Here is a 14,384-nt window from a genome sequence, read left to right on the forward strand (position 1 = left end):
AGGGAATCAGAGAACTAACTTGTAGTGAGCTCTGTAGAGGGTATACTTTCTTGTTTTGCTGATCGTTAGGTCTTAAAATGATGTCAGCCTCTAGAAAGATTAAAACAGTATTCCAGTATGTTAAGTATGTGGATGCTAACAGTGGATCATTTACAGAGTGAATTTTCATGGTGTTTTTGAAAAATCTTTAGCATTCGATGAAAGTTATTTTCATACTGGTCAATTTTATAATTTCAAAGATTTCTCTCAGTTAAATGTGTGGTAACTTATTTTTGCTTGGTTAGTGCTAGGACTAAGGAAAATGTTTACCTGGTGTTTCTCAGGCCTCTCTGAGGGTTTTTAAGTGTCGATGGCCTACTTAACTGCTTTCCCAAGGAATATGTTTTTTAATGCTCAGGAAAATAATTGAGCTTTTAAATAATATAGCTGTACTTTTATTTTGAAAGGGTTAAAATAAAACCATTTTAAAGTTTTTAAAGGAAATTAAGATGAATTTTAGCAGGGAATTTACATGGAACTCCTTGCAGTCTATTATCTTGTTTGTATGGAAATGCTGCTTTTTTCTTTTAAAAAAAATTATTAATTAATTTTTGGCTGCATTGGGTCTTCGTTGCTGAGTGTCGGCTTTCTCTAGTTGCGGTGAGCAGGGGCTACTCTTAGTGGCGGTGTGCGGGCTTCTCACCGCGGTGGCTTCTCTTGTTGTGGAGCGTGGGCTCTAGGTGTGCGGGCTTCAGGAGTTGTGGCATGCGGGCTCAGTAGTTGTGGCTTGTGGGCTCTAGCGTGCAGTCTCAGTAGTTGTGGCGCACGGGCTTAGTTGCTCCACAGCATGTGGGATCTTCCTGGACCAGGGCTCGAACGCATGTCCCCTGCATTGGCAGGCGGATTCTTAACTTGTGCGCCACCAGCGAAGCCCTGGAAATGCTCGTTTTATGTTAGGAAAAAAATGATTTTATGAACCATTTTATTGGTAGAGGCTAAAAGTTTTGGTTAGATTACATGATATCCCTTTTAGATACTTAAGTGTCAAACCAAAAATTATCACGTTTCTAAATGGAGATTTTCATTATTTATTTGACTACTTAATTTGTTTTTTTGACTACTTAATTTGAGGATTATATTCCTGTTTGAAATTTTTCACTTCTTAGAGGCTTTAATATGGTCTCTTTCCTTGTCTGATGACTTTTTTTTGTTGTTACCTCTTTATTTACTTTTTTTTTTTTTTTGCGGTACGCGAGCCTCTCACTGTTGTGGCCTCTCCCGTTGCGGAGCACAGGCTCCGGACGCGCAGGCTCAGCGGCCATGGCTCACGGGGCCCAGCCGCTCCGCGGCATGTGGGATCTTCCCGGACCGGGGCACGATCCCGTGTCCCCTGCATCGGCAGGTGGACTCTCAACCACTGCGCCACCAGGGAAGCCCTGATGGCTTCTTTTTTTTTTAATTAAAAATCTTTTTATTGAAATTAGTTGATTTACAATGTTGTGTAAATGGCTTTTTTCTGCATGTAGAAGTCATGGCCCAAAGAGGCCAGACTTTGCCAAGAATATCTTTGTTCTAATATGACAGTGAGCATTGCAAATAATATGTAATCGTTTTATTGGAGTAGAGCTTTACAGCTGACAAAGTCTCAAAACCGAATGACATTTATCCCATTTTCTCTCATTCTTTGTAACCAGAGGAGGAGACAATTTGCAGTGATCTGTGTTTAATGAAGGAATGATCTACTGACACAGTTTTAGTTTTAAACATATTATACCCACTGTGTGAACTTCCTTAGTGACAGATACATAGTGTTTTCACTTTGATGTTTGATTTTTAGGATTTATTTTATTTGAAAATGGGTTCAGGCTAAAACAAGTATAAATTAAATAACATACATACATAGAAAGACACAGCTCACCTTAATTTATAAAACTTTAATATGTAGACTTAAGATGAGATTAATTTTTGTATCGTATTTTGGGAGTAGAAGGCATATTTGATTCATTGGAGGATATCATTTTGCATTACTCATAAATCTTAATCTATAAAAACTGCAGGTCATTTGGACAGTATGTTAATCATTTACTTGTATATTCTGACACATTGTCTTTGATATATTTTTGGTCTAACCTTCAACCCAGATCAATTCATTTCAGAAAGCCTGCAGCTTCTATAAAGTATTAGAGAGCAAAGCTCTGAGCAATATCAAGTCTTCCATTAGCCTGCCACAGAATATTAAGAAGCGATGGGATTTCCTTCTGCTACATTGTATTATGTATAATTAAACACATTGCTTTCTTTATCTTCAGTTATCAAGGTAAACAAAAATCACTGTAATCTTTTTGACCCAGGATGGCGTAGGTAGTATTTTTTTTAAGTTTATTAGCAGTACAGTATATCTTTAACTGGCATTTAAACATTAGCCATAGTCTTTGTTGAAGAGGCTGTATGACAGCATTAGACACTTGAAGTCCTGATCTGTCATTGACTTCTTAAACAGTATTGCCATTTTTTCTTTTCTTTTTTTTCTTCCTATTCTTTTTTGGGGTGGTAGTAAATAGCTTTGTACGAATTTGTAATCTGCTTTTTTCCTTTGAAAAACAATTGTAAAATTTACTTTTTAACATAATATTTAATCAGGCATTGCTGTTGGGCATTTTTACTTAAGTGTTTGTATCACAAAAACAAAACCTGTTTTACTTTTAAACTAAAAGCAGTGATAAACCCCAGCAGTGTAAATTTGCAGTAAATAACCTCTTTCCCCCTTCCTATTAACAACAGTCTTTAAAATTTACATATGTTAACACAAATTTGCATGTTTCAGTTTTTTACTCATCCACTGTTGGCTATCTTTCCATGTTTATAACATCTAGGTATTCTTTATTACTGCTGCAGAGTATTTTATTGTTACTTACAGGTGTACCAACATTTGTATTAACTTGTTCTCTTACTCTAAAATAATTTATTAATAGGTATTACTTAATGTATTTAATATATTTCCGATTGTATTTAAAATGGGTAAGGAAGCAAAAGAAAAATCACCTATAATCCTACCAAAGACAAACCGCTGTTAACCATTTTGCTGTCTCTTTCCAGTGTTTTATTTTTCTATTGCACAGCCTGTTTTTCTTTCTTTCATAAAATATATATAAGGAAAATTTTCAGTGTCAATAGAGCTATATAACAGCATGAACGTTTCTGTCTTAAAAAATTATGTTGAAATATTAAAATACTGAATAATATAAAATATACCATTGTAACCATTTTAAGGGTGCATGCAATTCAGTAACATTAAATACATTCACAATGTTGTACAACCATCACCACTGTCCGTCTCCAGAACCTTTTCATTATTCCAAACTGAAACTCTACCTATTAACACAGCATAATTTTTATGCCTTTAAACTATTCTCTTATCATGAACATTTAAGTTGTTTCCAGTTTTCTCCACTTACAGACAACAGTCCATACACATTCTCCTTCCTGTCTGTTTTCTCCTGATAGCAATTCTTCCAAGAACCTGTATCAGTAGATATGTTAAGGGTGATTCTTAAAATTGGTTTTGGATGTCAGTTTTTTTCTTTTCCCCCCACAGAAGAACTTATCCTCAATTTTATAATAAAAGTTAATGTAGGGCTTCCCTGGTGGCGAAGTGGTTGAGGGTCCGCCTGCCGGTGCGGGGGACGCGGCTTCGTGCCCCGGTTCTGGAGGATCCCACGTGCCGCGGAGCGGCTGGGCCCGTGAGCCATGGCCGCTGGGCCTGCGCGTCCGGAGCCTGTGCTCCGCAGCGGGAGAGGCCGCAGCAGTGAGAGGCCCGCGTACCACACACACACACAAAAAAGTTAATGTAACTGGGTTACATATATTAAAATACAGCCTGTAGATAATTTGACATTAATATAGCTATTTTGTAGGAGGAGAGATACTTATGGAATAGAGGAGTCAAAGTCTTTTTTTGCCTGAGTTGATGATTTTTCAACGGCAGTTGAGGCTCAGTGACGTTGTTGGTTGGAGGAGTGCTAGGCGGGGTGTGTGCAGAATGTGTCATTTGGAGAAGGGTCATCATACATATTCTGCTGTTCTGGTGGAAAAAGTGTTAAGAAACTACTGCCTGTGTTCTGTTTGACTCATTAGAGATAACATGCTTTACTTAACCAGGGTTTTAACTTTAAAACCATTTTTTAAATGTCAGAATTATAAATTTTTCTAATGAAAACCTTTGCTTCTCCACTAGGATTGGCAGCCACCATTTGCATGTGATGTTGACAAACTTCATTTTACCCCACGTATCCAGAGGCTGAATGAATTGGAGGTAATGTCTTAACTACTATGCTGGTTGCCTGTATTCCAGCGGGGGCTTCTTTGAAAGAGGCTGTGTCACAAATCTAGTGGTTTCAGTGAAGCGAAAACATGGCTAGTAACTGATAATCATGGTAAAACAAATGGCGATAAGCCTTTGCAACCAACCCAGTTTCATTAAAAACACTGATTTTTGTCAGTAATTGCCAGCCTATTAATTAATAAATGCATTTAAATCCTTCTCAATCTAGGTGACAACCAATAGAGTTTAGGTTTTGAAAGGCATGTGCTTTCAGAACCATTTAATTGAAAAGATTCTCCAGCTCTGATATTCTTCCAAAATACATGTCTTCAGTTAGATTTAATAACACACTTTACTTTTCCTAGGAGGAGTGAATAGCACAGGGGATTCTCTAGAGAAGAGGTAGTATTTCTTCTTTACTCTGTGGGTGACTTAAGCCCTAAAGTGCTGGGTGAATAAGGCTTGGGTATTGATAGCATAGAGGTTCATTGTTTATATGAATGTTTTGCTAATCTGATTTTCATATTGAACCATGTTTTGTTTTTCTATACTAAACCAAACATTCTTAACTTAAATGGCACATATGCCCACTGGAATTCTGTGGGCATTGGCAGTAGTAGCATCTAGTGTATGTATTTTCAAGTATTTCAGTGTATTTTCATGTTGAGCTTGAAAGATGGGGAGGTGGGTATTAACTTTGACGTGGTTGGGAATTTCTGAATATTGATCTCAATTTTGGTCTTGTGCAAGATAAAAGTCTTAAAACTGTCTGACTTAATTTCACAATAAGCGGAAAGAAAAATGACAAAATTTTAAAAAATGACTTGTAGGTGACATTAATAATCTGTTAACGGAATAACATTTAAGAAAGTTCCTGGTTTTCTGTTATCTTTAAGTTATCAGGACTTTAAAGATAAGTGGTTCTGTTGTAAATCTGCTTTTAGATTTGTGTCTGAGCAAATCAGAAAATTTGTACTCTTAGAGAACAAGACTTTAAAATACCCAAACTGTAAAAGGACGAAAGGGGCATATAGAATCTTACTTATGATACTCCATAAATAAAGCACCTCTCAGGTCACCTATTTATGTTACGAGAGGACTTACTGAGTGTGTAACTACTACTTACCTGGCACATGGTAGGGGCTGAATTAAATTTTTGTTGAGTTAATGTATAATTATTTAACCAGTTTTATTCTGTATATTTTGGGGAAGTTTCCCCTATTGAATTCATAAGTGGTATTGCACTTAAATAGTCTAAGAATGAAAATATCACATGCACAGGTAATAGACAGGAGCTTTGTAATAAGCTAGGTAAAAGTAAAACTCAGTTCTTTGTCATTTAGGCTCAAACTCGTGTAAAATTAAATTTCTTGGACCAGATTGCAAAGTACTGGGAATTACAGGGAAGTACTCTGAAAATTCCACATGTGGAGAGGAAGATCTTGGACTTGTTTCAGCTTAATAAGGTAAAAGCCTAATGACCATCTTTCTCATTGAATAATTTTTCTGACAACATGAATTTGATCTTCTTTGCCTTAAAATAAGAAACTTACTGCTTGAAATATGTAAAATAAAATTCTTCATTTAGTTTTGTGATTAAATTGGTCTCTGCTTGTCTGGTCTGAAAACCTTATCTTGTGAACTATTTTGCTGCCACCTGTTTTTTGGTAATTTTTAAACTTCGTAATGGTCCTCTTAGATATTCCTGTCTGTTTTATTGCAGACAAGACAACAGAGGCTTTCAGTGTCCAAGTTGACCAACTGAAAAGGCTGAGTTATAATTCTATATCTTAAAGTTCATTTCAGTCTAAAGCCTGCATTATTTCCACCGGACATGCTGCCGTTCTTGCTACTCCTCAGTTTACTAGAACCTTTTCTTTATCAGATATTTCATTGCTAATTTAATTCTTCCTCATGGAAAATCTTGGCTGCTTTGGGGAACTGAGAAGTAGCTTTTGGAGGGATACAAAAAGTTTATGGAATATGCTGTTAAAAGCAGTGTTTAAAATTTCTAGTTTAAAATTAATAGTGCATATATATATATTTTTTACTTGGAAAATGTATTTTTAAAAGATGACCACAGCCAAAAACTAATTTCCTTTGCTGTTTTATTTAACAGTTAGTTGCAGAGGAAGGTGGATTTGCAGTTGTTTGCAAGGATAGAAAATGGACCAAAATTGCCACCAAGATGGGGTTTGCTCCTGGCAAAGCTGTGGGCTCCCATATCAGAGGGCATTATGAGCGAATTCTCAACCCCTACAACTTATTCCTGTCTGGAGACAGTTTGAGGGTGAGTGGGGCTAGCCTTAACCTGTTTTATTTCACTGCTTATTGGCACATGGTCTTTGGGAGGAATGAAAAAGCCTTGATTATGGGTGGAAGACTTGCTTGGAAGACTTTTGTTTTATGGATTTTTCCTCCAACGTTTTAGTTCTGTTTTGAGAGCAACCATACTAAGAAGGTTTGGAGTGAATAAGGTTACAGAGGAAATACTCTTTTGTTATCAAAAACTGAAATCTGTATTAACTTCGCTATAGATGTTCCTTTCTTACAGCAGTTGGTTATTACCTACTTGTTGCGGCTTATGCTTTTGCATTCACTTACTGTTTAAAGTGTATTCCTGGTTGTCACATGAAAATACAACATATGAAATAAGTTGCCTGCCTGCTCTCTTTTGCCAGCTGAGGTCTTCAAGGAGATTTTCATAGAATGTTGACATTGGTAGAGAGTAGGGGACTCAGTAATGCTGGACAGCTCATGGAGCCCTCTGCTAATAGTTCCTATGTAACTGTGTTTGTTTCCTTACAAAGGTGGTATTTGCCAAATTATTCAGATAAAAACTTTTGTTCTAATTAAAAGCAAAACAATATTATAAAAACTTCCCACTTATTTTAGGCCCTGGTAGAAAGCAGAATGTCATAATTGTTTACACCCTTTGAGATATTCTACACTAGAGCAGTGAGCCCTGTAATTTTAGAAATTGTTACTGTGCTATAGAGAGGGAGGAAGATCACAGCATAGTTTCCGAGGGTAAACCTGCTAATCAAAACTCTGTCTTGATGCAGACATACCATCTGGAATGCTTAAATCCTATAGATTTTCATAGCATTGTGTTTTTCTTTTCTCTCTCCCTTGATTCCAGGTGGGCTTTCTTCTTAGCCTAGAAAATGTGACTAATACTCAGAAACTTGGTTAAAGAAATGTGCACTGTGTGAATGTTTAGTGAACCCATGGATGAAATTGTTTAAAATGTTTTATATGGAGCCTTTATGTCTCTGTTTTATAGTCAGATCTACATACAGTTGCCCACAATAGATTTTCTCCTTTGAACCTTCTTATCTCGGTGTAGAAGTTAGAAGAATAAAGGGAGAGAGTCTGTCCCTCTGCTTTATGGGTTTAGAAACAGCTCATCTGTATACTTAGAGAGGCCCTAAGTTTCATAGTTGAAAAGTGGGTAAGCATTTATACAATCATAGTCTGAAAGGAACAGGTATTCAAAGATACCGTTTACAAACATTACATCTACAACACAGATAAATATCTGTTGAAGGGCCTACTGATACATGTTCACTGTGGAAAGTATAAAAACAAAGGAAAGTATGATGAAAATAAATCCCTCCTAATCCTCTCATCTGTTTTTTCTTTCAAGGCTGTTTTTATGCACATATACACAAATTGGAAGTGTATTCTTTACGTATACAGTATTTTTCCTGCTTAACGTGTCACTGTATATTTTTGAAGATACAGGTCTTTTTTTTTTTTTTTTTTCAATTTATTTATTTTTGGCTGTGTTGGGTCTTCGTTGCTGCATGCAGGCTTTCTCTAGTTGTGGCGAGCTGGGGCTACTCTTCGTTGAGGTACTCAGGCTTCTCGTTGCGGTGGCTTCTCTTTTGCAGAGCATGGGCTCTAGGCATTCGGGCTTCAGTAGTGGCAGCACACGGGCTCAGTAGTTGTGGCTCGCAGGCTCTAGAGGGCAGGCTCAGTAGTTGTGATGCACTGGCATAGTTGCTCCACAGCATGTGGGATCTTCCCAGACCAGGGCTCGAACCTGCGTCCCCTGCATTGGCAGGCGGATTCTTAACCATTGTGCCACCAGGGAAGCCTGAAGATACAGATTTTAATGACTCTGTGTCATTCCATTTTTATACCCAGAACTTGATTTGATTTCTACTGTTGCTGAATTCTTTTTTTCTTTTTGGAATTTTATTTTATTTTTTATACAGCAGGTTCTCATTAGTTATCTGTTTTATACATATTAGTGTATATATGTCAATCCTAATCTCCCAGTTCATCCCACCACCATCACCCTGTCCCGCCACTTTCCCCCCTTGGTGTCCATACGTTTGTTCTCTACATCTGTATCTCAATTTCTGCCCTGCAAACTGGTTCATCCATACCATTTTTCTAGGTTCCACATATATGCGTTAATATACGATATTTGTTTTTCTCTTTCTGACTCACTTCACTCTGTACGACAGTCTCTAGATCCATCCACGTCTCTACAAATGACCCAATTTCACTCCTTTTTATGGCTGGGTAATACTCCATTGTATATATGTACAACATCTTCTTTATCCATTCGTCTGTCAATGGGCATTTAGTTTGCTTCCATGACCTGGCTATTGTAAATAGTGCTACAATGAACATTGGGGTGTAATGAACATTGGGGTCTTTTTGAATTACGGTTTTCTCTGGGTATATGCCCAGTAGTGGGATTGCTGGGTCGTATGGTGATTCTATTTTTAGTTTTTTAAGGAACCTCCATACTGTTCTACATAGTGGCTGTATCAATTTACTTTCCCACAACAGTGCAAGAGGGTTCCCTTTTCTCCACACCCTCTCCAGCATTTGTTGTTTGTAGATTTTCTGATGATGCCCATTCTTAACTGGTGTGAGGTGATAACCTCACTGTAATTATGATTTGCATTTCTCTAATAATTAGTGATGTTGAGCAGTTTTTCATGTGCTTCTTGGCCATCTGTATGTCTTCTTTGGAGAAATGTCTATTTAGGTCTTCTGCCCATTTTTGGATTGGGTTGTTTGCTTTTTTACTATTGAGCTGCATGAGCTGTTTATATTTTTTGGAGATTAATCCTATGTCCGTTGATTCGTTTGCAAATATTTTCTCCCATTCTGAGGGTTGTCTTTTTGTCTTGTTTGTAGTTTCCTTTGCTGTGCAAAAGCTTTGAAGTTTCATTAGGTCCCATTTGTTTCTTTTTGTTTTTATTTCCATTACTCTAGAAGGTGGATCACAAAAGATCTTGCTGTGATTTATGTCAAAGAGTGTTCCTCCTGTGTTTTCCTCTATGAGTTTTATAGTGTCCGGTCTTACATTTAGCTCTCTAATCCATTTTGAGTTTATTTTTGTGTATGGTGTTAGGGAGTGTTCTAATTTCATTCTTTTACATGTAGCTGTCCAGTTTTCCCAGCACCACTTATTGAAGAAACTGTCTTTTCTCCATTGTATATCCTTGCCTCCTTTGTCATAGATTAGTTAACCATCGGTACATGTCTTTATCTCTGGGCTTTCTATCCTATTCCATTGATCTGTATTTCTGTTTTTATGCCAGTACCATATTGTCTTGATTACTGTAGCTTTGTAGTGTAGTCTGAAGTCAGGGAGCCTGATTCCTCCAGCTCCGTTTTTTTCCCTCAAGACTGCTTTGGCTATTCGGGGTCTTTTGTGTCTACATACAGATTTTAAGATTTTTTCTTCTAGCTGCGTAAAAACTGCCATTGGTAATTTGATAGGTATTGCATTGAATCTGTAGATTGCTTTGGGTAGTATAGTCATTTTCACAGTATCGTTTCTTCCAATCCAAGAACATGGTATATCTCTCCATCTGTTTGTGTCATTTTTTTTTTTTTTTTTTTTTTTGCAGTACGCAGGCCTCTCACTGTTGTGGCCTCTCCCGTTGCGGAGCACAGGCTCCGGACGCGCAGGCTCAGCGACCATGGCTCACGGGCCCAGCTGCTCCGTGGCCCGTGGGATCTTCCCGGACTGGGGCACGAACCCGTGTCCCCTGCATCGGCAGGCGGACTCTCAACTACTGCGCCACCAGGGAAGCCCTGTTTGTGTCATCTTTGATTTCTTTCATCAGTGTCTTACAGTTTTCTGAATGCAGGTCTTTTACCTCCTTAGGAAGGTTTATTCCTAGGTATTTTATTCTTTTTGTTGCAGTGGTAAATGGGATTGTTTCCTTAATTTCTCTTCCTGATCTTTCGTTGTTAGTGTATAGGAATGCAAGAGATTTCTGTGCATTAATTTTGTATCCTGCAACTTTACCAGATTCATTGATTAGCTCTAGTAGTTTTCTGGTGGCATTTTTAGGATTCTCTATGTATAGTATCATGTCATCTGCAAACAGTGACAGTTTTACTTCTTCTTTTCCAATTTGTATTACTTTTATTTCTTTTTCTTCTCTGATTGCCGTGGCTAGGACTTCCAAAACGATGTTGAATAATAGTGATGAGAGTGGACATCCTTGTCTTGTTTCTGATCTTAGAGGAAATGCTTTCAGTTTTTCACCATTGAGAATGATGTTTGCTGTGGGTTTGTTGTATATGGCCTTTATTATGTTGAGGTAGGTTCCCTCTGTGCCCACTTTCTGGAGAATTTTTATCATAAATGGGTGTTGAATTTTGTCAAAAGCTTTTTCTGCATCTGTTGAGATGATCATATGGTTTTTCTTCTTTAGTTGGTTAATATGGTGTATCACATTGATTGACTTGCGTATACTGAAGAATCCTTGCATCCCTGGGATAAATCCCACTTGATCATGGTGTGTGATCCTTTTATTTTTTAATTTTTTTCCCAACTTCATTCATTTATTCTTTTATTCAGTGGTTGAACAAATATTTATTAAACATATATGTATGAAGACCCTGTTAAATAGTTTAAGCACTCTGGGGTGAATAGAGGCATCAACAGATATAATTCTGTCCTTATACAAGTTACAGTCTAAAGGGATGATTGTGCAATAACCAAACCATACAAATACATAATTACCAGCTGTGAGATCTTGTACCAGTTACTCAAGCATACTAAGGTTTAATTTCCTCATCTGTAAAATGTGTCATTAATAGTGTCAACATTATAGTGTTTTGTAGGGAAATGAAATGATAAAATGCATATAAGACACAACACAGTGCCTGACATATAGGTAGTGAAAACTACCTGTAAGTTTTCAACGAACAGTCACTATAGCATTCTGCATGTGAACACTAATTGAGAGTAAAGATATGGGACAAATTTTCCTTTTCTAATTCTTGTAAGGCCACATATCACGCATCCAGAGGAGTGCTGGGGACCCTCGTGGAGCCTTGTGTGAAAGATGGTGTTCTTCAGTTCACCTGCTCTTCCCGACTTTTATTCTTTTATTTTCTGTTGTTTTTTTTTTTCACACACCACACTGTATTTTATTTTTACAAGAGATAAATCAACTGATACCAAGCATTGTAAATGGATGACCACAACAAGAGCAACAATGATTGCAATTACCAAACACGAAACACACTCACACTATGTCATAATATTGACATTCAGTTCAGGAATCCTCAACTGTAACAGCTCCTTTACTTTGCTGTGAAAATTGGTTTGTATATTTTTTGTCTCTGAGTCCTTGTGGGATTTTTTTTTATTCAAACAAAGTCACAAAAATTATAATCATCCTCATCAGGTCACTCAGTCCCATGTAATTAATTTTTTTTTCATCTTGATCTTTTGTTAGCACTTTTATGAATTCATCAGTTTTCCGTTAGAGTTCTGAAAATGCTTATTCATTCAGTTCAGCAGTATAGTCAATTACCAGAAACCTGTACTTGTCAGTCTTTTCCATGAATTCCTTGAAGGTGAAACCCTCTTATAGGAACATTTTTGCAAAAGCATCAGAGTACACCCAGAACTGTCTGTAAATGACAAAAGACTTAAAAATGACCACGGTTAAAGATTTGATGAAAGTTCATGATAATGCAATTGAGAAGGAAATTTAGTTATTTCTGAGATATACATTTTAAAGTAATAACTAGAATTATGACTTATAACATTATACCAGAACATACAAGATTTTTAGAAATTTCATGTAATGTCTGAAACATTTATATTAACATATTTCCAAACAAATAACCCAAAGAAAGTTTAGTATAAGTTGTTTTCTGTTTGTTTGTTTGTTTTCTTATACTGCAGGTTCTTATTAGTCATCAGCTTTATACACATCAGTGTATACATGTCAATCCCAATCGCCCAATTCAGCACACCACCATCCCCACCCCACTGTGGTTTTCCCCCCTTGGTGTCTATACGTTTGTTCTCTGCATCTGTGTCTCAACTTCTGCCCTGCAAACCGGTTCATCTGTACCATTTTTCTAGGTTCCACATACATGTGTTAATATATGATATTTGTTTTTCTCTTTCTGACTTCACTCTGTATGACAGTCTCTAGGTCCATCCACGTCTCAACAAATGACTCAATTTCCTTTTTATGGCTGAGTAATATTCCATTGTATATATGTACCACAACTTCTTTATCCATTCATCTGTCGATGGGCATTTAGGTTGCTTCCATGTCCTGGCTATTGTAAATAGTGCTGCAGTGAACATTGGGGTGCATGTGTCCCTTTTTTTTTTTTTTTTCTGTACGCGGGCCTCTCACTGTTGAGGCCTCTCCGGTTGCTGAGCACAGGCTCCAGATGCGCAGGCCCAGCGGCCATCGCTCACCGGCCTAGCCGCTCTGCGGCATGTGGGATCTTCCCGGACCAGGGCATGAACCCGTATCCCCTGCATCGGCAGGCAGACTCTCAACCAGTGCGCCACCAGGGAAGCCTGCATGTGTCTTTTTGAATTATGGTTTTCTCTGGGTATATGCCCAGTAGTGGGATTGCTGGATCATATGGTAATTTTATTTTTACTTTTTTAAGGAACCTCCATACTGTTCTCCATAGTGGCTGTATCAGTTTACATTCCAACCAACAGTGCAAGAGGGTTCCCTTTTCTCCACACCCTCTCCAGCATTTGTTGTTTGTAGATTTTCTGATGATGCCCATTCTAACTGGTGTGAGGTGATAACCTCATTGTAATTATGATTTGCATTTCTCTAATAATTAGTGATGTTGAGCAGCTTTTCATGTGCTTCTTGCCCATCTGTATGTCTTCTTTGGAGAAATGTCTATTTAGGTCCTCTGCCCATTTTTGGATTGGGTTGTTTGTTTCTTTAATATTGAGCTGCATGAGCTGTTTATATACTTTGGAGATTAATCCTTTGTCCGTTGATTCATTTGCAAATATTTCTGCCATTCTGAGGGCTGTCTTTTCGTCTTGTTTATGGTTTCCTTTGCTGTGCAAATGCTTTGAAGTTTCATTAGGTCCCATTTGTTTCTTTTTGTTTTTATTTCCATTACTCTAGGAGGTGGATCACAAAAGATCTTGCTGTGATTTATGTCAAAGCGTGTTCTTCTATGTTTTCCTCTAAGAGGTTTATAGTGTCCGGTCTTACATTTAGCTCCCTAATCCATTTTGAGTTTATTTTTGTGTATGGTGTTAAGGAGTGTTCTAATTTCATTCTTTTACATGTAGCTGTCCAGTTTTCCCAGCACCACTTATTGAAGAGACTGTCTTTTCTCCATTATATATCTTTGCCTCCTTTGTCATAGATTAGTTGACCATGGGTGCGTGGGTTTATCTCTGGGCGCTCTATCTTGTTCCATTGATCTATGTTTCTGTTTTTGTGCTAGTACCATATTGTCTTGATTACTGTAGCTTTGTAGTGTAGTCTGAAGTCAGGGAAACTGATTCCTCCAGCTCCATTTTTTTCCCTCAAGACTGCTTTGGCTATTCGGGGTCTTTTGTGTCTTCATACAAATTTTAAGATGATTTGTCTAGTTGTGTAAAAAATGCCATTGGTAACTTGATAGGGGTTTCATTGAATCTACTTTTGCAAAGCAAAGTAGATTGCTTTGGGTAGTATAGTCATTTTCACAATATTGATTCTTCCAATCCAGGAACATGGTATATCTCTCCATCTCTTGGTATCATCTTTAATTTCTTTGACCAGTGTCTTATAGTTTTCTGCATACAGATCTTTTGTCT

The 14,384-nt window shown here is 37.4% G+C and overlaps 1 protein-coding gene across 5 annotated transcripts in view; it reads left to right on the top strand.

The window, feature by feature from the left end:
- The window catches only part of KDM5B (lysine demethylase 5B), a 75,600-nt gene that overhangs the window by 20,542 nt on the left and 40,674 nt on the right, over positions 1 to 14,384 (top strand). For all 5 annotated transcript variants that reach the window (XM_089902848.1, XM_089902809.1, XM_022561962.3 and 2 more), the window contains exons 2-4: positions 4,214 to 4,291; positions 5,644 to 5,766; positions 6,420 to 6,590. In XM_089902848.1, the coding sequence (XP_089758974.1) occupies positions 4,214 to 4,291; positions 5,644 to 5,766; positions 6,420 to 6,590 (372 nt within the window). The remainder of the gene's footprint in view (positions 1 to 4,213; positions 4,292 to 5,643; positions 5,767 to 6,419; positions 6,591 to 14,384) is intronic.

Source organism: Delphinapterus leucas, chromosome 1, assembly GCF_059928025.1.
Source record: "Delphinapterus leucas isolate spDelLeu-1000000601 "Yukka" chromosome 1, BTC_Dleu_Yukka2, whole genome shotgun sequence".
Classification (NCBI taxonomy): Eukaryota; Metazoa; Chordata; class Mammalia; order Artiodactyla; family Monodontidae; genus Delphinapterus; species Delphinapterus leucas.